This window comes from Mus caroli, unplaced genomic scaffold (genome assembly GCF_978045245.1).
Source record: "Mus caroli unplaced genomic scaffold, Mus_caroli_1 scaffold_9, whole genome shotgun sequence".
Lineage (NCBI taxonomy): Eukaryota > Metazoa > Chordata > Mammalia > Rodentia > Muridae > Mus > Mus caroli.
The window spans coordinates 87,381,751-87,407,405 of record NW_028227264.1 but is presented as its reverse complement, the minus strand read 5'-3'; the positions used below and the strand labels follow the sequence as shown (position 1 = coordinate 87,407,405).

The following is a 25,655-nucleotide window of genomic DNA, read 5'->3' as shown; positions in this document are numbered from 1 at the left end:
GAAGAATCTTTTTTGGTGATATACGTATAAAGATAACAGGGAGTCAGATTTGAAACATATTTTTTCAGAAAAAGATGATTATAGGATTTCTTAATGTATTTGACTTGGATTGAGAGAGAAAGAAAGGTCAAAAATAACTCTGACTTTTTACCTGAAACACTTGGTAGACAGAAAGAACCATTTACTTCTCTAGAAAGAAGCATCTTTCAAGGAAGGAGGTTATTATTGGGTCAGTTAGAGGCAATTCTGCATGTGAGGAATAGAATAATCTGACAGGTCAGACAGAATGCCTACAACCTTTTATATCTCACTTGGAAGGAACTTGGAAGGGTATCAAAGATGTCTGTGAGTGTATATCACTCTGATTCTGGTAGTAGGATTAAGAAAACTGATGTAGAGGTAATGTGAAGGGGGATACAAAGGAAGAGAAAGAGGCAAGAAAGCTACATGAAACTGTCCTTAGATATTATTTAAAGCAGAGTCATAAAAGTAGAAGGAATCGAGAAAACTGCCGAAGACTTGGTAAGAGGTGAACTACGATGAAAGATAAAAACTTACAATGTTCTAAATTTGAAAAATTGAAAAAGAGTGGTGGAAATAGGGAAGCCAGTATGTAAAGTGGCCCTGAGAAGAGAGAGGGTACATTTAGGTCTACCACATGGCAGTCCAGATTATCAGAATGATGCCACATTAAAATGCACAACACCACAATGGTGTGCAGATAGTCTAGGTGACTAATATCTGACAGAAATATAATGATGGCTGTGTGGTGGTGGTGGTTAAAGGCACCTGTCGCCAAATCTGATGCCTTGAGTTCATTTCCCTGAACTCACATGGAGGAAGGAGAGAACTGATTCCTGAAAGTTGGCCTTTGATGTCTGCAAGTACATTCTGGCATATGCTCTATGATCTCTCAATGCACACGTATCCCCACAGAGAGATACAGTCATAAATATTAACAGAAGATGTATAAACTGCATGTAATGAATTTTTAGTTGCTACTTTTCAAAAAGTAAAACTAAAAAAGATAGATGAAACATATTTAACAATATAATTTAACTCACTAAAACTAACTTATATCATTCTAATACATAGTCAATATGAAATATTAATTAGTTTTATGTAGCAATTTTCTCTGAATTGAAACATTCAGTACCAGAGAGAGGTTTGTTAAGATGTTGAAAGCAAAGAAATTGTGTAAAGCTAAGGAAGTAAACAACTCATAACTCACAGGAAGTTCCCGAAACTTACAAGTCCTTCAAGCCATCCCCTTATCCCCCAAGGTTAAATAAGTAGTAAAAACTGGTGGGGAAGGGATAATCTCTGACCAGTTGAACTGCCTGAAAGTCCTGCAGGGGTGCTCCAGGGATGCATCTTCATATATTCCATGGGAAAGGTTTTTTGACAATTCACCTGTTTTTGAGTCATCCATGTTCTTGTAAATAAGTAACCCCAGTGGACTCATTGGCTCACTAAGCTGGACTTCCATGGTGTCATTTCTTTGATCTGTTTTTGTTGCTTATTTGTGGTGAACAGACATTTATGCACACATCCACAGGAAAAGCCACTTTGTTGTTATTGTTGCTGCTGTTGTTGTTGTCATTTTTTTGTGGCAAGCTTTTGAAATCTAGTATTTTATAATCATACACATCCGTGCTTGCACCAGCCTTATTTTGAGAATACAATTTCTGCTGTATTGGACAGTATTATTAGAGCTCGAGATGGTGACCACACAGAAGATTGGGACAGGACTTCAAAAGCGGAAGTAAGTCTGGCAGAGCTTGAATGGGAGGAAAAATCCTAGATAATAAGATGGTATTCCCTAGTCAGATTTGGGGAATCATTTATTTTGCAAAAGTCCCGGTGCTGGGAGATAGCTCAATTGGTGAAATGCTCGATATTCGAGCATCAAGACCCACACTTGATCACCAGAACTAACATCAAGCCAGGCATAGTGGTACATGCTTGTAATAATGCTAAGCATACAGAGATAGGTAGATTCTTGGGGTTCACTGTATAGCCAGCATGACTTAATTGGCAAGTACCGGCCCAGTGAGAGTCCTGTGTCAAAAAGCAAGGTAATGGCTTCCAACACTCAAGGCTGAACTCTGACTTGTACAAGTATGTGCACTCATGTATCCTACATATAAACAATGAGCATGAGCATGCAAAGCACACACAATTTGAAGGCATTCACTTTCCTTGTTATACCGCCTGGACCCAGATTAGAGGTGAATGAATAATAGTAGTTCAGTTCACATTTTTATCATAGTGTCCTCTTGTTTAGTTGATTGTAGACTGTTGTTCTTTGGGCACGCTGCGATTATTATTATCTTGAAGTTAGAGAAGCTGTAATCGCAGCTTCTCATGTGAGATTCTGACACGATTGAGTCCTAGCATTTCTCTATGGAGGAGGACCAAGAGCTCACATATAGCAGTACAGGAGGCTATTGCCCGCGCTTTTGTTCCCCCTGGTAAGAACACGCTCAGGGCAAACGGAATCTTCTGCAGCACAAGCTTTATTGCTTACCCCATCAGGAGCCAGTGGAGAAGAGAGCCAGAGAGAGAGCCAGAGAGAGAAAGCGAGAGAGAGAGCCAGAGAGAGAGAGAGAGAGAGAGAGAATGGCGGAAACCCATCCCTTTTATGGAGGACTGTCCTCCGCCTCGGACGTGTCGCTCCCTGATTGGCTGCAGCCCATCGGCCGGAGTTGTCGTCACGGGAAGGGAGAGCACATGGGGTGGAGAGCACCATGTTCTAGTGCTGCAAGCACACATGCGCAGCTTGCTTGTTTACTACTTAGAACACGGGTGTCAGTGCCATCAGCGCCATCTTGTAATGGCGAATGTGAGGGCGGCTCCTTACATCTCCCCCTTTTCTTTTATTTAAGAGCAATAGGCCACCCATTCTAATGAGAGTGGAGATAGAGGTCAAATCCCCAGTGTGCAGGTAAAGGAGCCGTACACAAAACCTCCTCCCAGGCTCATCACCCGGAGGGGTCCTGGTCTGGTCCCGTGTCGTTTTTCCTGGGGGAAGGACACTTGGACACTCAACCTTCTTGAAAGATGACATGTCTCCCTAGAATAGGCTCATATATGCCGCAGAGCCCTTCTAACTGCAGTGCTTAGCCGTGCAACTCTCTCGGGCTGCTGAAGCACACTCACTCTATCCTGTGCAATGAGACTAGCCTCGTGGGGTGCAAGAGCTGAGTGGCAAGCGACCTATTGCTTAAGCATAGATAACCATATATCAGGGGAAGCACCATGTTCTAGTGCTGCAAGCGCCTGGGAAATAACCACCTTGTCTCTCCTAGTTTGGGCCTTAAGCTTCCAGACCAATCAGAGAAGCAACACTAATCCACAGCAAAGAACAGCTCCAAATAATTCCACCCCCACCCATTCTTTAAAGAAGGAAAATGTTGGGGAGATAATCCTTTGGTCAGGGACAGGTCCAAGTGCGTGGGGCAAGTCTCAATTTTCAAAGGGTCTGTTCAAATTTAGCCGTCCAATTCTGTATCCCCCAACGCTGCTCTCCCTTTGTTGTTGTCGCCCTGGGTATCACCACGATGAGGGACATCAGGATTCCCTTGGTCAGTCTGGATTTTTCGGGTGAGTCTTTCTGGTATCCAAAATGGGTTGTCTTCATTCTGTGGAAAAACACAAACAGCTCCCCTGGATCTTATCAAAATAGGATCCGGTCCTTTCCATTTGTTACTTAAAACATCTTTCCATTTAACCATCTCATTGGGCCTATCTGGCTCTGAACAATGGCGTTCAGCCGCCGTATGGCCATGAGCATCAAGATTTAAAAAATTGAGTGTAAAAAGTGCTGTAGACACAGACACTCTTGGTACTCGGGGTAGAGCCTCCTCGACTCCCCCTTTCTGTTTTATTAGATGGAAGTCCAGTCAGGTGGGTCACGTCCTTCTGACAGCAGAACTGTTGGAATTTTTGAGATGTATAAGCTGGTCCATTATCAGTCTTAAGGAGTTTGGGTTTCCCCCAAGCACTCCATGCCTCAAGGCAATGTTGAATCACATGTGAGGCCTTTTCTCCAGTTAAAGGAGAGGCAAACAAAACTAATTGTATCTACTGAAAAATATTGGCAACTTTACTGGAAGGCTTAATCACTCCAGCCACTTCTAAAAAATTGAGGGGTTCTAAAAAGGTTTTTAAAACTTCTAAAACCACTAAACATTCTACCACTTGAGGTGAATTTTCATTATATTGTTTGGATACTACTTTACCACTAGCCACATAGGCACCTATGCCAGTTTTTGATCCATCAGTATATACCACAACCCCATTTTTAAGTGGGTTTCTTACTGTTATTTGTGGAAACACAACAGATTGATTTTGGGCAAACTGTAAAATTGGATGTTTTGGATAATGGTTATCTATTTGTCCTGAAAAGGAGGTAACTAAAACTGCCCAATCATTGGATGTGGCTGCCAAGGTTTGAACCTGTCAAAAGTCCAATCTCTCTGCTCTGGAGTCAAAGCAGCAGCGTTTGCTCGGGCCTGCCTTTGTGCAGCCTCTTGCCATAGAGCTCTCCATTCCGTATATTTGCCCATATTGGGGAGAGCGGCTTTTGCAATCATTTGCCAGTCGGCAGGAGTTAGTGCCATGCCGGCAAGCCTGTACTCTACCGGAGCATGAACACGCCCACCCTCGGCTCCTTCAAAGACCGGAAATGCCTGTTGCATCTTCCTTTGTTTCTCTCTTGAAATGAAAGAGTCTGCGCACTGCTGCTCTGCGCACTGCCAACGCACTATGCAGGGCGGGGGCTCCACATAGGGCAGAGGTGCACTATGACCTTGAAGCCAACTGCCTGGAGACCGAGCAGCAAGCTGGCCCTTGCCAGCCGCTTTTGGCTTTTTTCTTGACCTATAAGCTCGCATTTCTCTCTCATAACGAGCTGCTCCCTCCTCTAAGTCTGTTTTCTCAGAAGGGCTAATTTTTTCATCTGATTTACAGCTACTAAGAACTGGCTCTTTAAACTCATCTTTTTTCTCCTCTTTCCTTCTAATCTCTCCCCAGGTATTTTTCCCTGACATTAACTTTTCTTTTTTCCTTTGTTTTTTCTCCTCTTTCCTTCTAATCTCTCCCCAGGTATTCTTCCCTGACATTAACTTTTCCTCGGGTTCAAGACCCGTGGAAAGGCCTGTATACTTATTTGGTGCACCATGTTTCCTCTTTTTTCCTGCTCTCTCTCCCCGCTTTACTTCTGATAGACTGTCTTGAATTTTGTCCAGAATTCTCCATCCTGCCTTAACCACTTGTTGACATGTGAAAAGAAATAAAAGGGCTTTTAACACTAGAGAAAGTTCAAGACCAGACATACCTTGTAAAGCTGTAACTCGCGTCCCATCCCCACAGTTCTGGTTCTGCTCCGTTCCCCAGCTGAAGAGTTCTGAACCCATGCCGGATCCTTCTCAACAGTCTGTTTTGCGGGAACACTTCATTACCACAGTTCCCCAGCTGAAGAGTTCTGAATCCACACCGGATCCTTCTCAACAGTCTGTTTTGCGGGAACACTTCATTACCACAGTTCCCCAGCTGAAGAGTTCTGAATCCACACCGGATCCTTCTCAACAGTCTGTTTTGCGGGAACACTTCATTACCACAGTTCCCCAGCTGAAGAGTTCTGAACCCACGCCGGATCCTTCTCAACAGTCTGTTTTGCGGGAACACTTCATTAACCGCTCCTTCCCCGTGATGTAGTAGCTCCCGGGTTTCGGCGCCATTTATTGCCCGCGCTTTTGTTCCCCCTGGTAAGAACACGCTCAGGGCAACCGGAATCTTCTGCAGCACAAGCTTTATTGCTTACCACATCAGGAGCCAGTGGAGAAGAGAGCCAGAGAGAGAGCCAGAGAGAGCGAGAGAGAGAGAGCCAGAGAGAGAGAGAATGGCGGAAACCCATCCCTTTTATGGAGGACTGTCCTCTGCCTCGGACGTGTCGCTCCCTGATTGGCTGCAGCCCATCGGCCGGAGTTGTCGTCACGGGAAGGGAGAGCACATGGGGTGGAAAGCTACCCTGGCACATGCGCAGCTTGCTTGTTTACTACTTAGAACACGGGTGTCAGTGCTATCAGCGCCATCTTGTAATGGCGAATGTGAGGGCAGCTCCTTACAGGAGGCAACTAAGGAGGTGTCTAAGAAGGCAGCTCTAGGAAGAGCTGCTCACTTCTCTGAGGATATGGGATCATTTGACAATTACTGAAGGTGCTGTGGGGCTTTCTCTGTAGTTCAGCCACCTGTAAGTTACACATGCTCCCTTAACTCACTTATTTTGGAGTTATTGGTTTGCCAAATCAGACTTGGGTGCAATTGTTTCCTTGGCCTGTCATTAGTGCCCTATCTGGAGAGAACTGATTCCCCCCCACACACACATATCTGCGCAGAAAAAGTTGACATAAACCATGCTCATGTATTATTCAAATTGTCCATCTCTCTATGACTGTAATATAAATCTGATTTCCTTGTAGTTACATGTCTAGAATAGCACCTCTCAGATATGAGATCTTCAAAATTGCCTATGACGTAAGAGTCAAATCCTTGTCTTCCATGAATTTATAATGTGATTAGTAGAGAGGAATTTTGTAGAACAAAGCAATCCAGCATTAGATAATGGAGAGCTAGACTCTTGATGATACTGCAGTATAGGATCCAGGAATTCAACAGAAAAAGAAGCCACTGGCTTTGAAGTAGCCTAGAATAGCAGCATTGGAACATGGATTGTCTTTAAATGGCTACTTCAAAGGCTGGCCTTTGAATATATGGAAAGGGGAAGGGAGACAAATGTTGGGATAAAGTGACATGCAAAGGCAGGATGCATATGGAGAGTTAAGATAAAATAGATATTAAAGAAATAAAATAAGTTAAGCTAGAATAGTAGCCATTGGCTAGTAGCAGAATTTGAGTTGTGTTAAGCAGAACTTTTGTGACTGATTTCACAATTAATTGGAGACAGCAGAGCTGGTAGGCAGCTGTTGTAACTGTCTAGAAGAGTTGGATTAAGATGATGTTTTGGGGGGCAGAAGGGAGCAGAAATAACGACAGGTACATGAACAGGTCTCTCTCTGGGATGGTTGAATCTAAATGTGTATTGGAAAGTTGAATTCATTGTGAAGAACAACTTCAAGGTCCTGAACTACTTACTGAGAGATGGTCTCATAGGCTATGAGTAAATTAGAAAATTGCCTTTCGAGAGAGGAAAATGGGCTGAAGTCAAAGTGTTAAGATGTTGTATAAGTGGGAATTTCCAGTAAGCCTTGAGATGAGGAAGGGAGTCAGAGAATGTAGGTTCTTTCCAATCCTTCTGTTCTTCTTGCCTATATGGAACATGTTTACTTTGTATGTTTACTGTGGCTCTGTTCATTACATTCTCATGTGTGGTTTGATGCTCCTCTGGCTTCAAACTTGTATTTGTTCTGGGCATGGTTGAAGTAAAGTGCTAATGATCCCAAGGTCATGGGTTTGATCCCCAGAAGGGCCAGTTAGCTTCAGAAAGAGGAACACATCATTCCATGGTTCACAGACTTCACCCCTAATCCCTGCTAACTCATCTCAGAAGTGTGTAGCATTGTCCCTAGAGGACCTGGTGAGAAGGAAAGGAAGCTCATGTACGGTCCATTAAAGCTTCTGAAATAACAGGTTCAGACGGGCTTATCTGGGCCACTTCTTTGAGAAGCACACTCTGCCTTTCTCACTAAGCTCTTGGGGGGAATCACATTTTCAGAGACAGCATCATAACCAGATGCACATGAGTCTGTCATGTGCTCCTCAGCTCCCATCTGCTTTTCCTGAACCAATGTGGTGATCCAGAAGTACATGGTGCCTCTTCACCCTTTCTGGAGTATTATTAGTTTGACTTTGAGAGCTGGCTTTCCAATTTACACATACATCCTACAGAGTGTGAGTGTGCCCCCAAAGACTGTAAGCAAGCCTTTCACAGACAATGTTTTCCATACCGTGTCAGGCTGCTTGACCTCTCTGACTACTCTTACTGAGAAATATAAACTCACATCCAAGATTCTTGTGCAGTGGTCATAAAAGGATACAGCATCAAATACACCATGCCTTTCAAAGGAATGATAACGTTTATAAATTAGCCCTGAGGTACGTGTCCAGAATATGTCTGCCTTATATATGATAAAAGTGCTTGCTGGGGTGGTATCTGAGCCTGTTTCTGTGGATGCTGCAATTTCAAAAATCAGTTTTAGAGGTTCTCAAATTACTTTTTCAGCCAACTGATACATTGTAGGGTCCTATAGACCTGACATCCCAAAGAAGATTTGGAGGAATAGTCCATACTTCTTGAAATGCTCTTAAAAAGAATTCTTCATAGTTTAAGAGGGAGTTGAGAACATGTTGCCTTTTCTTTCAGGAAATTAAAGTTTATCATGCTGTGGAATATTATACCACCTGATTGAAAAGTAAGAGACTAGACCACCAAATACCACTGTATAGCCATTAAACAGGTAACTAAACATAGGATTAATACTTTCTATTAAACTGTGAGGTAGATGCCTAAATGTAAAAGGCAGAATAACTATGGTTACATGTTGATGAATAATATAACTGGTTGAAAAACATTATGTGTTTGGGCATAGCAAGAAGTACCTGATCTATTTATTTATTTAGCCGTGATTCATCTTTTTTTTTTTAAATTTTATTTTATTTTAATTAGGTATTTTTTATATTTACATTTCCAATGCTACCCCAAAAGTTCCCCATACCCCCCACTCCCCTACCCCCTCCCACTTCTTGGCCTTGGTGTTCCCCTGTACTGAGGCATATAAAGTTTGTAAAACCAACAGGCCTCTCTTTCCACTGATGGCCGACTAGGCCATCTTCTGATACATATGCAGCTAGAGACAAGAGCTCCGGGGGGTACTGGTTAGTTCATATTGTTGTTCCACCCATAGGGTTGCAGACCCCTTTAGCTCCTTGGGTACTTTCTCTAGCTCCTCCATTGGGGGCCCTGTGATCCATCCAATAGCTGACTGTGAGCATCCACTTCTGTGTTTGCTAGGCCCCGGCATAATCTCACAAGAGACAGCTATATCTGGGTCCTTTCAGCAAAATCTTCCTGGTGTATGCAATGGTGTCAGCGTTTGGAGGTTGATTATGGGATGGATCCCCGGGTGTAGCCAGTCTCTAGATGGTCCATCTTTTCTTCTCAGCTCCAAATTTTGTCTCTGTAACTCCTTCCATGGGTGTTTTGTTCCCAATTGTAAGAAGGGGCAAAGTGTTCACACTTTGGTCTTCATTCTTCTTGAGTTTCATGTGTTTTGCAAATTGTATCTTTTATCTTGGGTATTCTAAGTTTCTGGGCTAATATCCACTTATCAGCGAGTACATATCATGTGAGTTCTTTTGTGATTGGGTTACCTCACTCAGGATGATGCCCTCCAGGTCCATCCATTTGCCTAGGAATTTCATAAATTCATTCTTTTTAATAGCTGAGTAGTACTCCATTGTGTAAATGTACCACATTTTTGTAACCATTCCTCTGTTGAGGGGCATCTGGGTTCTTTCCAGCTTCTGGTTATTACAAATAAGGCTGCTATGAACATAGTGGAGCATGTGTCCTTCTTACCGGTTGGGACATCTTCTGGATATATGCCCAGGAGAGGTATTGCTGGATCCTTCCAGTAGTACTATGTCCAATTTTCTGAGGAACCGCCAGACTGATTTCCAGAGTGGTTGTACAAACTTGCAATCCCACCAACAATGGAGGAGTGTTCCTCTTTCTCCACATCCTCGCCAGCATCTGCTGTCACCTGAATTTTTGATCTTAGCCATTCTGGCTGGTGTGAGGTGGAATCTCAGGGTTGTTTTGATTTGCATTTCCCTGATGATTAAGGATGCTGAACATTTTTTCAGGTGCTTCTCAGCCATTTGGTATTCCTCAGGTGAGAATTCTTTGTTTAGCTCTGAGCCCCATTTTTAATGGGGTTATTTGATTTTCTGGAGTCCACCTTCTTGAGTTCTTTATATATATTGGATATTAGTCCCCTATCTGATTTAGGGAAGTACCTGATTTATATACATTGCTCTTTTAAATTGTTTGTACTGACAGGAACAATTATTTGCATGATATATGAAGGTATCCTTTCACCATCAAAGAACTTAGAGATCATGATAGTGAGGGGTTGTACTCTACTACCTGGAATGGGCTGAGGAAACAGGAAGAACTGCAGTGGCATTCCAAGAAAATATTTGACTTGGAAGTCTGTCTTTGTTTGCGTGCAACAAGAATGCATACCAGCTTTTCCCCCTTGCCAAGGAGAATCAGATCAGTGGAGAAAAGGTGGTCCACTGGTTAGTGTTAAAAAAATTGGGGTCGTGGGACAGTATGTGCATAAGAGAGGCAAGAGGAAGCCAATGGATAGGGTTCTGTTGTGAGAATATTAGATACTTAATTCACCCCTCACGCTATCTCTTTGCAGACAGGGATATTACTGTATAGCCTTGGCTGGCCTGGAACTGGCTTAAACAGGTCAGGTAGGCCTCAAAGTCAGAGAGATTCACTTGTCTCTGCTTCCTAGGTGCTGGGATTAAATGTGTATGCCACCCGATTTGACAATTTCCTCATTCTTGATAATAAGGGAAGTAGTGATAATGAAGTCTACTACAATTATTCCCACCTTCCTGGTCCTATGACTCACCTGTACATGGGGGAGGTATGGGAGAGGACAGGAGAAGGGGAGAAGGGGAGGGATAACTAGTCTAAGAATATTTGAAAACCCATATGGAAACTTATATTTTATAAACTTCATATTTAAACAATAATCAATATGAAAATAATTTATTAATAATTTACATGAAACTAGTTAATTGGAGTTACCCTACATGGGTGACAATGCTCCTTCTAGAAGCCATACATTTCCAAGTAAAAAACCTGGTGCCACGTGGCAGGTACCTCCTCTCAAATTGTTGGTCAGGAGCATCCCAAACAATGCAGACTCTTTGCCATTGGTCTTAGTTTCCCACTAAGAACATGATGGTAAGGCCTTGTTACTGAAGACACCTCACACTTTGGTCACAGGGCATGGAAATATCAAATTGGTACCAACTAGGAAAGATTAGGAAACTTCTTCCCTGTTGACTCCCTTTCTCATACTGGACATGGCTAAGCAGGCTGCTGGGGAGTGGGAGGGAGTCACCAGTCACTGTACCCAGCTGCTTCAAGCCTTGTGAGCTACAAATAATGCGAATGGCATGAATGTTATGGAAGTAACCAACTGATCTCTCGTTGAGAGAAACCACATGCCTTATATTGTTAATCCGGGCAGGAACACATGGTTGCAAAGCTCACAGGCCCCAGGGGCGAACCTACTATCATTAATCTGCTAAATGAATCAAATTGCCTTTACATTTGTAGCTCTATAGTCATAGATTAGTGTGGTTTGCAGAACTTTTTTTTTTCCTTTGATTTAATCTTTATTGAATTATGATGAAAAAGATACATAATTTCAATTTATCTGAATTTGTTAACATTTAAAAACATATTTTGAGTAAATAGACTTACATCACATTCTTCTTTCCCTTTTGTACCCCAACTCCTCTCAGAGAGCCCCACATTTCAAAACCTACAACACCTTTCGTTTTTTGTCATATTCTTTAAAATTTATAAAATATTGTAACAATAAAAATAAGCATTATAAAAGTTGTTTAATATAAAAAAACAATTGAAGCCGGGTGTGGTGGCGCACACCTTTAATCCCAGCACTCGGGAGGCAGAGGCAGGCAGATTTCTGAGTTCGAGGCCAGCCTGGTCTAAAAAGTGAGTGCCAGGACAGCCAGGGCTACACAGAGAAACCCTGTCTCGAAAAACCAAAAACAAAAAACAAAAAACAAAAAAAACAATTGAACAGTCTTATGTAGATGTTTGTCTACATAAGTACTGAAAATACATACGTATTTCTCAATATAAATTTTAAATAATTACAAATATATTAGCTGTATGATATTTTAAAATAATATATCATATTAGGTTTTTTAATGAACATAAATAGATAAAGTCTTTTTGTTTGTTTGTTTTGTTTTTAGTAGAGCTTAAAATCTTGGCTCTTACTGTAGTATAAACACAAAATAAGAACAGTTTTTGGACATTGGAATTCATTGTTATAAGGCTGTACTTGAATGTCCCTCACATCATCAAAGGATTTTACCCATAGTAGATAAACTAAGAGTTGACAGTTCTGCTGTGCCAAGGAATGAATTGTAAGCACGATTTTTGGATAGAGATTTCCTGCTATGGTCAAAGCTATTTGACTTGAGTAATTGTTGTCATTCTCTGCCCGCAGAGAACAGATTACATTCATTTAAGAAATGGTGTGTGTATTAAGATGGTCTATCCATAACATCATTCATCAACTGTTTCAGTGAACAGTGGTTCTGGTTGAAGGGTGGCACATACGTTAAGTGAGGGTAAGATTCTGTTCATTGGCTGTGATGATTTTGAAAAGCATTCATCTCAGAATAAGAGTAACATAAAGTCCTCTTCTTCAAAGTTGATAATAATTATAAATATCAAGCAAAGCCTTCAGTCTCACTCTTTGCTGATCTCTTACAAGCCACCTCCCAAATTAATTGTCTACATTTCTTTTGGCTGCATAAATAATTTTGAGATATGTAAGCTGTTCTGAAAACCATAGTATAGTGTAAAAACCTAAAATAAATAATCCTACTAATGGAAAGGCTGAGCTAGAAGAATCATGATTTCAAGACCATTTATGTGGCACACAGCAAGACCCTGTCATGTACAAACAAGCAGAGAGTGTAAGTACAATATTGAACTTATTTCTTGTTCCTTTCCTGTTGTTTCTGTTTTCATTGTGTTCCCCGAGGAAAACAGATAATATCTTAGGTAAAGAGAGAATTTAATGTAGGTGATAAAGAAGCAAATAGTCAAGGAAAGGAGAATGGCAACCCCAAGTTGCACAAACACCAAAGAATCACCATGCCCATGGCTAGAGAGACAGAGTGGAGCTGTCTTTTTATCTGGGAAAGCAACATGAGGATAGCTATTATAGGTCTATCAGGAAGGACATGTACTTCTTATTCCGGAGACAAAGAGCATGGAGAGAAGAGCTGCAACTACTCAAGCAAGTGCTATTTTGAAAAAGATAGACATGGGAAAACCATGATGCTTACTTTCCTAATGTTCTCCATCTTTTGTGAATGTCTCCTGTTGGCCACACTTAACCAGAGGTGAGAGGGGCTATGAAATACAGTTCCTTATGGAAACAGATTTAAAAAAGAATGTTGAGAAATAGTTGTGAGGGCAAACAAATACCCAGAACATTGTAGCACAATTAGTAGTAAATTATTTCTCTGCAGCTTTTACTACAATAATGGGGACTAGAGATACGGAAGGGGCATCTCAGAGTTCATAGCTATCTGTTTGGCTATGGGAAGAGTATAGGAATGTCGCTTTCCAAATGACCTTAGAAACAGAGAGAAATAAAGAGAAATTTGACTCTGGGGTACTTCTAACTGTGCATATTTTAGGTTACATAAGGGTGCCTAAAGTAGAGATCTTGAGCCAAATAAGGCAGGGAAGCACAAACTCACACAGTGCCTCTGCTTCTCTCTGTCTTCTTGAATAGCTCAAAAACAAAACAAAACAAAACAAAACAAAACAAAACAACCCCACCTCACCCTCTTTCCACCCCATTTAGAGATTGGGAAGATTAGTTCCATGGTTAGGGGATGGGATGTTGGGTTCTTTTTACAGTATTTGAATAAAGAAGTTGTTATGGCTAGAACCTATGCCACAGACTCAAATTTCCATTTGGAGGAAGAAGCTTTCTCTTCTGTCCCTTCTGAGGATGCTGCAGGTAGACAGGAGCCACTAATTTTAAAAAGTAAAACTGAGTTAGGAAATGGCAGGAGAGTTACTCAATTTTAAGACTTCCCTTAAGCCAACAAGAAGAAGAACCTATTCTACCTTACTTGAAACCCAGGGGCAAATTCTGCTTTGCATGCACTGTAGCAATTGTTTCAGATCTAATTTACACCTGATTGTGTTTTCAATGATTGCTGTATTCTTTTCCAAGTCATCTCAGCCCATTACAGAGTGAAGGAAAGAACGTTTAGAAAGCAGATGTTGTATCAACTAGAACCATTATCCTTCACTGGATCCCAAGGAGAATTAGTCTCTATCTATAAACAGAGACTGTTTTCAGCTCAGCTCTGCACTGAAGATTCATCTTTGCTTAGGGACAAATGTTCTGCAGCACATCTTCCATTATGTGTTGAGTCATAATTGATAATCCCAGGGTCTTCAGTTTTATCAGAACCACCGTTCCCCCCTTTAATGACTAATTTTATCCATCCTATATACAATCACCAAACCCAGACACTATTGTAGATGCCAACAAGTGCTTGCTGACAGGAGCCTGGTATAGCTGTCTCCTGAGAGGCTCTGCCAGTGCCTGACAAATACAGAAATGGATGCTTACAGCCATCCATTGAAGGAGCTAGAGAAAGGACCCAAGGAGCAGAAGGGGTTTGCAGCCCCATAGAAGGAACAACAATATGAACTAACCAGTACCCTCTGAACTCCCAGGGACTAAACTACCAACCAAAGAGTACACATGGTGGGACTCATGGATCTAGCTCCATCTGTAGCAGAGGATGGCCTAGTTGGTCATCAAGGTGGGCGAGAAGCCCTTGGTCCTGTGAAGGTTCTATGCCCCAGTGTAGGGCCAGGGCCAGGAAGTGGGAGTGGGTGGGTTGGTGAACAGGGGGAAGGGAAGGAGATAGGAGACTTTTGGAGGGAAAACCAGGAAAGGGGATTACATTTGAAATGTAATTAAAGAAAATATCTAATGAAAAATAAATAAATAATGACTAATTTTATATGTTAATGTTTTGAAGTGAAACAACTGCTTGCGGAATTTCTACAGATCATTGCAATGACGCATGCATTGGCTGCAATTGTAGGGAGAAAGAAATAGAATGTACAGCATAATACACCCAAGATAGAAATGCCTGACCCCACTCCACTGAAAACTATAATGAAGTTGTCAATGTTTGTAACTATATGAAGAACTCTAGTGGCATAGAGGGATACTGGTGCAGAATGGAGTTTCAAATAACCCAGTGAGTGCCACACAGCATGGCTATTATTTTCCAAAATGGTGGATAAGACTTAGTAAAATTCCAAGCAATGGATGGTGTTACCTTCCCTTGATGAGACGGCAAGTTCATCCTTTTAGTATTCAGCTTAAGTTAAAGCCATGGAAAAATACTTCAAATTTATAGTAAGTTGAAGTTGTATTCTAGGCATTGATAACTATAAACCGATTATCATTTCTATGAAATGTCTGAAGTCTCGGTCTCTGCTCAATAAAAGGTCAATACCAATTCCCTTATTATTCAACAACTCTGAGTGTCAACATATGTTTTTCAAAAAATTGGAACCTCTCACATGACCTGACTAAGATGAGTTGGAAGGAAAGAAGTATAGGTTTGCTGATGGCATGAAACTCCAGGCTATAAAGATACTTTTTATCCTCCAGAACTTTTGATTGATTCAACCATCTGCCATTGAGACCAACAAATTTCACAAACTGTCGAAGAAAAAAACCCGATGGATTACTTCTAGGCTTCTGGTAGAGTCTTCATGACCAAATCACACATTTTCTTGTGTATGAATTGTTTATTCCTGGACTATATAAGGGTCTAAGACATAACTTTGCTCATTGACATCTCCTGAGATTGGTTTGACCTTGTGTTTTCCAAACACCATTCAGTGCATTATCAGGATTTAACACTGTAGCCTAAACAAGTGCAAGAGAGAAAATACGTTGGCTGCTGTGCAGACATGCTTATTTATCATGATTATATACTTCAGTGTGGCTTATTACCCAAAGACCTATGTAGCTACACTTCCTCCTATAACTTGGAACACAGAATTTGAATAAGAAGTGTCAATGAGTGTGCTGTAGTGTCTTTGCATATGCATTGAATATGGAATGATGGTGTTGTAAGTATTTGTGTCTTCAGACAATATTCAGGTCTCCTTTGCCTGCCTTTGTCTTTTAGTGTATTAGTGTGTGTGAACCTCCATTTAGAGTTCATAATGGGGCTTGATACTTTTCCCAAGGATGAATGAGATAGTATAGGTAAATCACAGTAAGAACTTATGCTTATCAGGCATCATTATTGTTACAGTCAGAAGTAATTATCACTGATACTCATCAAATAGCAAGGAATATTACTTTTTAAGAAAAGTAACATTTGGCCTGGATAATCTTGCTGATCTCTCCGAGGGTAGAATTGTTCTTTGGCTCTTTGGGAGGAAAACAGCTTTGGACATAGTCAGCAATAGAACAAGTAAGTTAGTCGGCTCACACAGGCAAAGCTGTGAGGGAAGATTGCTTCCCTGAATAGATGGAGGTTTCCTGCAAGGATATGAATGGTTTGATAGTACTACCTGAGGACCCAGCTATACCACTCCTGGGCGTATACCCAAAAGATGCTCCAACATGTAATAAGGACACAACGCTCCACTATGTTCATAGCAGCCTTATTTATAATAGCCAGGAGCTGGAGAGAACTCAGGTGTCCCTCAACAGTGGAATGGATACAGAAAATGTGGTACATTTACACAATGGAGTACTACTCAGCTATTAAAAATGATGAATACATGAAATTCTTAGGCAAATGCATAGAACTAGAAAATATCATCCTGAGTGAGGTAACCCAACCACAAAAGAACACATGGTATGCACTCACTTATGAGTGGATATCAGCCCAAAAGCTCCAAATAACCAAGATACAATTCACAGACCACATGAAGCTCAAGAAGAAGGAAGATCAAAGTATGGGTGCTTTGGTCCTTCTTAGAAGGAGAACAAAATACTCACAGGAGAAAATATAGAGATAAAGTGTGGAGTAGAGACTGAAGGAAAGGCCTTCCAGAGACTGTCCCACCTGGAGATTCATCCTATATACAGTTACCAAACCCAGACACTATTGTGGATGCCAAGAAGTGCCTGCTGAAAAGAGCCTGATATGGCTGTCTCCTGAGATGCCTTGCCAGAGCCTTACAAATACAGTGGTGGAGGCTTGCAGTCAACCATTGGACTGAGTGCAGGGTCCCCAATAGAGGAGTTAGAAAGGACTGAAGGAGTTGAAGGGGTTTGCAACCCCATAGGAAGAACAACAACATCAACCAACCAGACCCTCCAGAGCTCCCAGAGACTAAGTCATCAACAAAGGAGTACACATGGCTCCAGCTACATATGTAGCAGAGGGTGGCTTTGTCATGCATCAATGGGAGGAGAGGTCCTTGGTCCTATGAAGGACCCTAGTGTAGGGGAATAATGGGTGGGGAGGTAGGCTTGGGTGGATGGGTGGAGGAACACCCTTCTAGATGCAGGAGGAGGGGGGATGGGATAGGGGGTTCTGGGAGGGGAGGAAACCGGGAAAGGGGATAACATTTGAAATGTAAATAAAGAAAATATCCAAAAAAAAAAAAAAAGAAAAAAAAAACAACAAAACAACAAAAAACAAAACAAAAATAAAACAAAAACAAAACAGCAAAAAAAGTTGTTTAGTTCCTGGAAGCGTTTCAGAATAGGATGGGGTCTTAGCAATGAGGCCTGAGAACAGTCAGAAATTCCTTGATGGGTTTGTATCAATAATGATGATTGGTGTCAAATTGGAAACCCTGCTCTACCACATGCCTAATAACCCCTTATTTCATTATCTACAGAACATTTTAGAAAAAGGTGTGACTAGGTTAGATGGATGTGGAGGGAGGGGAAAGGTTTCATCCTGGGTAGAGGAAGAAAAAGAGCTACTGAGAAGACTACGGGCATGGGAGACAAACCCCATCAGGGATTTGATGCAGAATGTTAGTGGAACATCCTTTAAAGGAACAAAGACTGGGAGTCAAGGTGAGATCAACTACCAATGGTACATGGACCAATATGAAAGAAAAAAAAAATCTGTCTAACTTCCTTAAGCTCAAGGGCCAGTCACATGACTCCTATTTGGGTAACTTTCCAAAGACTTCAAGGTAGGCTTACACAAAGGGAAATAGGATCGGGCTCCTTTAAACAGGAGGGGGTATTTCTGTACTCTATAACTTGCCTTTCTACTAATACTTGTGCCAATGTGATACTGTGGTATGAATTCAGTAAACAGTACTAGTACTGGTGTGAGTGTGATAACATGGTATGTATTCAGTAAACAGAATTTTTTGAAACAACTCAATGCTGAGAAATCATGGTCTTACAGAATCTTTTTGTATGGGAGTGCATCCAGTATTACTTGTGTATGGTCCTTATGTGATGTACTGAGATCTGTTGGTATGAAAATATTTTCCCAAGTGATTTCAGCATGGGTTAGTTATAACTCACTGTTGGGTCAGAGCCAATGGTGTCTCATCTACCTCCCTCATTTCATGCATATATTATACAATCCATACATCTCTTATACATACTTTGAATCATTTCATCTGTAAATTCTATAAGGTAGCATTATGATAAATGATTAGTTTTATTCTCAATGTTTTTGTGCTTATGAGTTGCAATCATTGTCCTTAATAAAAATGCTGTATGATAGTAGATGTGTTAGGAAATGACACACTACATCAAAGGAACCAGTTAATCAAACATGATTAATTTTAATGTAATTACTAAAGAAAGATATACCATTTTATTATGACACTCTAGCCATACAATTTCAAAATATGCTTACTAAACAGTAAATGTAAGATAATGATTCAGTTAGTTACATTTTTTAGGAGTCATTAGGACAGATATTGCTCTGCCATAAATGAATTGAATAACCACTTCAAATACAATCAGGATTAATTTGATAGAAGATGTTTTTTGAGTAAAACACATACAATGAGTGACCAAATATTACTTTCAGGTTTCAGTAGGGAAATCCATTCAATGTCTGTAACTTAATCATCACCCTTGGCCTTTAAAATGTGATAAAAATCAATGAAGCAAAATGCGAATTGTAATCCAGATTCCCATAGCTCCTTAAATCTTTAACAAAGAGAGATCAGGTCTGCTATGCTATTTGGAACTTTCCTGTAAACTTAATATACACTGTATGATGTTTGGAAGGTTTAAGGATACAGAGACACAGGTAGGAGATATGGATGGAGCCTCCTGCCAAGTGTTTAGCAGTAGGTACCATGTAAATATTCAAACGAAATGAGATTAGGCGATAGATCAACAGAGGAGACTTTGCTGTGAGCTAGTAAGAGGGGTCAGCCACTGGTTGGAAGGGATTTCTAGCAGTTTCTTTTAATTTTCCTACTTTACACAAGTTCATTTTGGGCAAGAGAAAATGAATAATGCTTGCTTTTAGGCCCAGACAGTTTAAACAAAGGCAAATTGGAAAGATTGTGAAAGGTCATTTTGAAGGTGATTCAGTCTGGGTTTTAAGTAGGAGAAAGTATTTCCATTTTAGCTCGCATTTCAATTGGGCAGTGACATTTAGATTTTTTTTTCTTGTACGCTTTCTTGAGTTTTGTTAATGAATTCTTCTCCTTAAGAACCCTTATCAATGACAGGAAAAAAATAAGTGGAGAGAGAAAAAAACTCATGTTCTACATAAGTGTAATCATTCATTAAGAGGGACCATGTGAAATGCGTTTTAAAAGACAGTCTTTCGTCTGGCCAGCCTCTAAAAGATTCTGAGGCAGACACTGGGGAAAACCCACCACCAGCCAAAAAGAATTGGCGGAACAAAGACAGTTTCAAAAGTCCCCTGGGCCTCTGTCTTATCTGGGAACATTTTCCTTAAAATGATAAGAAAGAAAGGATTGAACCAGATATGGCTTGTTATTTAATGTGATCTCTTTATCATGTGCCTTACGCATCGAAGGTTCAGACAGTCTTATCTCTTTCCTTTTAAATAGAAACTACACAAACAAAGGTATCTATGTATCAATTTCTAATACCTAACAGGAAAGTCTTACAGAATATCACAATAGCAAGAAGCAAATCTGTATACTATAGGATTAAGCACTAGCATCGAAAACAACAAAAAAAAAAGCAACAAAAAAATTCCCTTAGTATCCAGGCGCCCCACCCCCACCTCCGATTCAGGACTTAATGATCTTTGTGGGGAATGGGAACAGAGACTCACACTTCTACTGTATTTTGAAGTAAATAGTTCCTTAATATTAATCATTCATGTTTTGGAACCATGGGGAAAGCCATGCTTTGAATGGGAATGTTCATTCATTTGAGAAGTGCCAAATGGGGCCTACACTAATAAATTATGACAGCCTTTTATGATTAAAAAATAGACAGGAACATTTAAAATGGTCTGATTCAAATAAGTCAAACCACACCTTTGCTAGCCAGCCTAGAAAGAGTCTATGTGAGTTTGTCATCTTCCATTCTGTTACGAAAGAGAAAAAAGACCAAGTCTTTTTGAGCATTAAGATTTCCATTCATAAAGATTGTATAAAGTATATAAAAAAAAATCAAAACCCAAACCCAACAACAACAAAAAAACAGAACAAAATCTTCACAGACTGTTAGCCATCTTCTTCAATAACTTCTCATAAAATCTTCCCTTTCTTTGTCAGTAGATAAGCCCAATTCATAAGGAAATACTTCTGACTTCTAATGAGATCCATGTCTACTCTAGGAGACTGGTCACTCTTTCAGGTCACTGATGGAAGAGCAACCTCAACAAAACAAGAAATCAGTGCCTTCTCCAGAGGATGTGACAGAAGCTGGTTCTAGTAGTAGTTAAGTCTATGCTCTTAAAATCGTTGTATTTTCTCCACTTTCTGAGTATTTGTTTTTGAGTGGAACATACACATACACACACACACACACACACACACACACGTACTTACACACATGTACTCACCCACCCACACCAAAACCAAAACCAAAAATCAACAGGAAACCAAACAATCAACAAAAAAAGCAAGAAGTAAGTTAATTATTTTCTTTTGCCATTTGCCTGGTTATTTTTCCCCCCCAGTTCACGTTATTGACCAACACTTCAGATTGGGTGAAGTATTGCTAATTTTGTTAAATTTGAGAGCCAATGAAATAACTGAGCCATCTAACTTTAAAACTTTTCCATCCTTTGTCTCTGAACCCCCAAACTCACAACTTGGTGAACAATATTCTACTTGTGAGTGACACATAGTTGAAAGGTGGTGGCTAGGGTGGTGGCTAGATCTAATGCTATCTCAGTAAGCCGTCTACTATAGAACTGTTGTTTTCAGACTTTAAAAAAATAGGTCTATGCTTTCTTTTTTTTTCTTTTTTCTTTTTCTTTTTTTCTTTTTTCTTTTTTTTTTTTTTTTAAGTCAAGTACTTTCTTAAAGAAACAATAGCACCACATTGGCGTAGCTGGCCAAACAGTAAAGGGGAAAGCAAAACAGGCTGCATCCTGTCTTCTGCGCATCCTCCCAAGTGCACAAACCATAAAGAAACCCTGGAGCCATAGGGTATGAGATGGTTTCATCTACACAGACATGCCACATTTCACATTGACATTCAAAGAAGGAGAAGGAGTCTCAAGGGGCACTGCTGCCTTTTTTGAAAGATAGGACTTTCAAAGAAATGATTTCTTCTTAGTCTTAGGGTGAATAGGTGTGTGTGGGGTGGGGCGCATGCACGTGTGCACGCATGCACACATGCACATGTAGGGTAGGTATATGTAGGTGGGTATTTAAAAAAAAGGATTTTTTACCCCAGGAAAATAGATTATAATGGAGAGATGCATTACATTTTCAGTGGAACAGACTCATCTTACAATGTTCAAGCATTTGATACTCTTTGGAGAATAGGATCAACATTTGACCTAGATATTGAGTAAGCAAATCAGCAACAGTCCTATCAGATGAAAACTCCTTCCTACCTATCTTTATAGTCCTTTTGTAAATTTATTAAAACCGCTCCAGCTCTAGAAACTAAAACAATTTCCCTCCATAGCAAAGTCTACAAAATTTCGAGTTGTAAAATTTTAAATGTCCCTTTCTATCAATCTTGAGTCATTTTGATTCACCATATAATGATCAGTTACTTTTCAGAGTTTACGGAGATTTCTCTTACAGTGTTCATTCATTTAAAAGTATAATGGTACATTGTTATGATTAATTAGTACAATTAATTTTTATTACTTCACTTATGGTGCAGTTGGAGAGAATTAGGTATTGGATAAAGGATTGCATACTTAAACTTTCCTCATTGAAAGAATTTCTGACTATGTATAGAAGTAAGTGAACAAAATATGTGATAGACACTTGGAATCACCAAATCCAACCATGGCAGGAAGCCCACAGGTCTGGAGAAGGCCACCTATGTGTTTTTCTGGGAATTACCAATTTGAAAAAGTACACACTGTGAACAAGAACTAGAAGTCAGAAGTGTCACCCAGGGTGTGTGAGGGCCTAACTTTTCCCTGTATCCTTCTGGGGAAGCAGGTGGATGATCAACTGGCCTCTTATTCCATTTACATCTCTACAGTAATCAGGGGATGTACAGCGTGCCTGATGTTCCTAAACCCAATCGTTCTGAGGGCTTTACTCAACAGCACCTTCTGCATTTCCCCAGAGATTCTAGAGGCAACCTGGTGGAAGGAGAGCTAAAGGTGTCCCTTTTGTTTTTCTTAATACATTTTATAAGAATATTAAGGAAGCTTGCAAAAGAGAATCAAGGTTGCAGATAATAAGATGTGAGTATTGGATTTTGTTTTTAAAAGAGGGAGACAATCTTGCTGTATACATAGAGAACATTTTCTAAGTGTTTTTGGTTAGCAATGCCCAGTTGAATGCATCCAACACATTTCCAGGAAGCTGGATCCTTCCTTCTAAGCAGACACTAGGGAGAACCTCAGGCTTGAGAAGGAAGAATTTTGCCCCTCAAGTAGCAATTCTTGCTAGCACATTTTCATAAAATTAAAAAAAAAATACATGCATGTACAAACAAGGGCAAGACTACATCTGCTACAGCAACTTGTGATTGTAATAGATACTATTTCAAAATTTAAGAATGTCAGCGCCTTTTTTCATATGCTATGGGGAAGGAGAATTGTGTTTGGCAAACTAAGTAGAGTCTCATTGACAATGTTAGAGTTATTTCTAGATACTAAGTGACTGGAAGGATTAATGAGAGTGGATAAATGGAATAATTAATTACCCTTTAATGAGAGTGGATAAATGGAATAATAATTAATTATCCTTTACTTGGCAAGGATCTTCTTTCTCCTCTCTCCCTTCTTTTCACTAGTCTTTATAGTCGTAAGCTCAAATGCAGAAGTTAAATCAAACTGCAAATCAAATGTCTCTTGCCGTGTGACATGCTGGGGAGACTGAGTCCTTAGCTTGTCACTAGTTAGTTGCACAGCTTCACCAATAAGAACTTGGATATTGTGGTGGCATCCCAGTGACAGATGAATGATCCTTGGAGCTACATTGTTAGTGGGTTATTTACAGAATTCCTTGCATCCTAGCAATTCAAGGGTTCTGATGTTGCACCCTCCTGGAAACCCAGAACAAAAATCTGAAGGTCTACTTTTTGATCTTCATACCACCCCTTTGAGGTAGGTAGATGACATATTGCCCCCATTTTGCAGATGAGGAAAACTGAGGCACCGAGAGGTGGAGTGACTTGACTGAGGTCACACGGTGGTGAGTTTGTGTGATCCAGATTGCAAATACTTATTTCTTCAGTGATAAAAAGAAACCAGGACTCCCAAATCCCTAGCCTCTTGCTTTTCCCACTCCATAGCTTCCTCTCTGGACTTGACAAGTAAGTGCGTCTTAATGGACTTTATATCTTAAGTTCTTCTTGGAAGGCATAATTGGGGAGGCCTTTGCATCTCCCAAGAGGAAGGTTTTTTTTTTTTTCAGTTCCCTTCCTCATTTTGTCATCTTAGGCTCCAGGCTTTCGTTCATTGTTTTTGCTTTGCTTTCTCCTTTTACTGTGTTGACTAGATTCTTTCATATAACAAACTACAAAATAGCACCATTGTACTAAAAAACAACAACAACAGAGTTTTACATACTGTTTGATATTTCCTGTATTATTGATATACTAACTTTACATAGTGCTCTATATGGAAAAAAATAAAAAAGAGAGAAACTGCTATACTTAGGTTACATACTAACTTATCATTTGAAGGAACCATTGAGAGTTTAAGAGACGTTCTATGCTTCAAACACACACCTAAAAATGATTGGCCTCAAAGTTGTTATTCTATTTTTTTTTCTTGAAACACAATGTCAAAAAAATAAAGCTTTGTGTCTAAAATAAATGCATTCAACTTATATTTGGTACAAATGCCACAGATGGAGTCAGGTACGTTAAAACTTGGTGGGCCACTTGACTACTTATTTGCTATTGCTTTTAAGGAGGCCAAATTCAACAAATACAAGTGTTAGGAAAGGGTGCGTCTAATGGAGCTAGACAAGATGATTAGACTCTGTAAAACAAGCAGCTTGAGCTACGTGGGAAGAAGTGAAGATAAGGGAACCATTCATAAACCACCTCTACACAGTTGCTAAATGAATGGCGTCAGCAGCCAAAATTCAGAGAGAAATTTAGTGCAACTGAATCTCTACAACATCCATGCATTTTCGGCTCTTTAGAGGCAGGGACTAGGAGATATAATTATATATATATTTTTTTCTCTATAGAACGTTATTGATAAAGGATCAACAGCAATCTACCCACGCCAGGACCACTTTTGCAAGGTGCAAAGCTTTTTAAACAAACACTCCTAAAGACGATGTTGGAATGTTTACTTGTATATTTCATTGGGGGAAATGCCCATCTTTGTAATGTTATTGAACTTATTATTGTTATTTGGTAGGTGTTTCGATGTTTTGCAGGTTGCTCAAGCAGCAAAGGGTCCTGCAGTGATGTGGCATTTTCTGCTCCGTGGGAGGCTCCTCCTACATTCTGTAGGTCTTGTTTCCTGCACTTCCTCTACTTGTGTTCTTCAAATGTACTTCCTGCAAATAAGAAAGATAAGCGGCCATTAAGTTGTTGCGGTTTTCTATATCAATGTCTTTAAGCGATTCATTTATCCCTTATGGTTTTTAGCCAGTGTGTGATAGATAATTAACTTGATACTCATATGCCATGGCTGAACAGAGTACTATTTCAATACCTTTGCAGGTATTGAATCATTATTTCTTTATGATGCTAGCGTTTATGCTCTCTTGTAGTTCTTTACATGATATACAACAAAATCTTAGAATTTATAACCACCTTCCCCTTTGTTCTTGTGCTGTAGGAGGCCAGTACTGATTCCTTCTAGGTACTGTGCCAGCCATTTCTAACACTGGCCCTCAGCCTTTTGTATCTTATGCCTCACAAACCTAGCTTAAGGAGGGTTTGGAGTCTTGAATTCTTTGAGAAACATACAGATGGGCAGGTCTTTAATTAACAATTCAACCAAACTTGACCTGGCTCTAGGAGCTCCCATAGCATAGGTGCCATGGCTTCATAATTACACCAAGAGGCTACCCTATCTATTTGCCTCTTTCCCAGATTCACTCACAAGAAGGACATGCTGAGAATTCTAACCTTCTGACTGGAAGCATATTTTTCCCAGTGAGCAAATCCAAACCAATCCAAACCAAACCAAACCAAAACCAAACCAAACCAAACCAAACCAAACCAACCAAA

At 40.2% G+C, this 25,655-nt stretch overlaps 1 protein-coding gene across 9 annotated transcripts in view; it reads right to left on the bottom strand.

The window, feature by feature from the left end:
* Window positions 1-24,746: 24,746 nt before the first annotated feature.
* Igf1 (insulin like growth factor 1) overlaps window positions 24,747-25,655 on the bottom strand; it is a 71,712-nt gene continuing 70,803 nt past the window's right edge. For all 9 annotated transcript variants that reach the window (XM_021175256.1, XM_029482874.2, XM_021175258.2 and 6 more), the window contains one exon: window positions 24,747-24,976. In XM_021175256.1, the coding sequence (XP_021030915.1) occupies window positions 24,951-24,976 (26 nt within the window). In that variant the 3' untranslated portion in view covers window positions 24,747-24,950. The remainder of the gene's footprint in view (window positions 24,977-25,655) is intronic.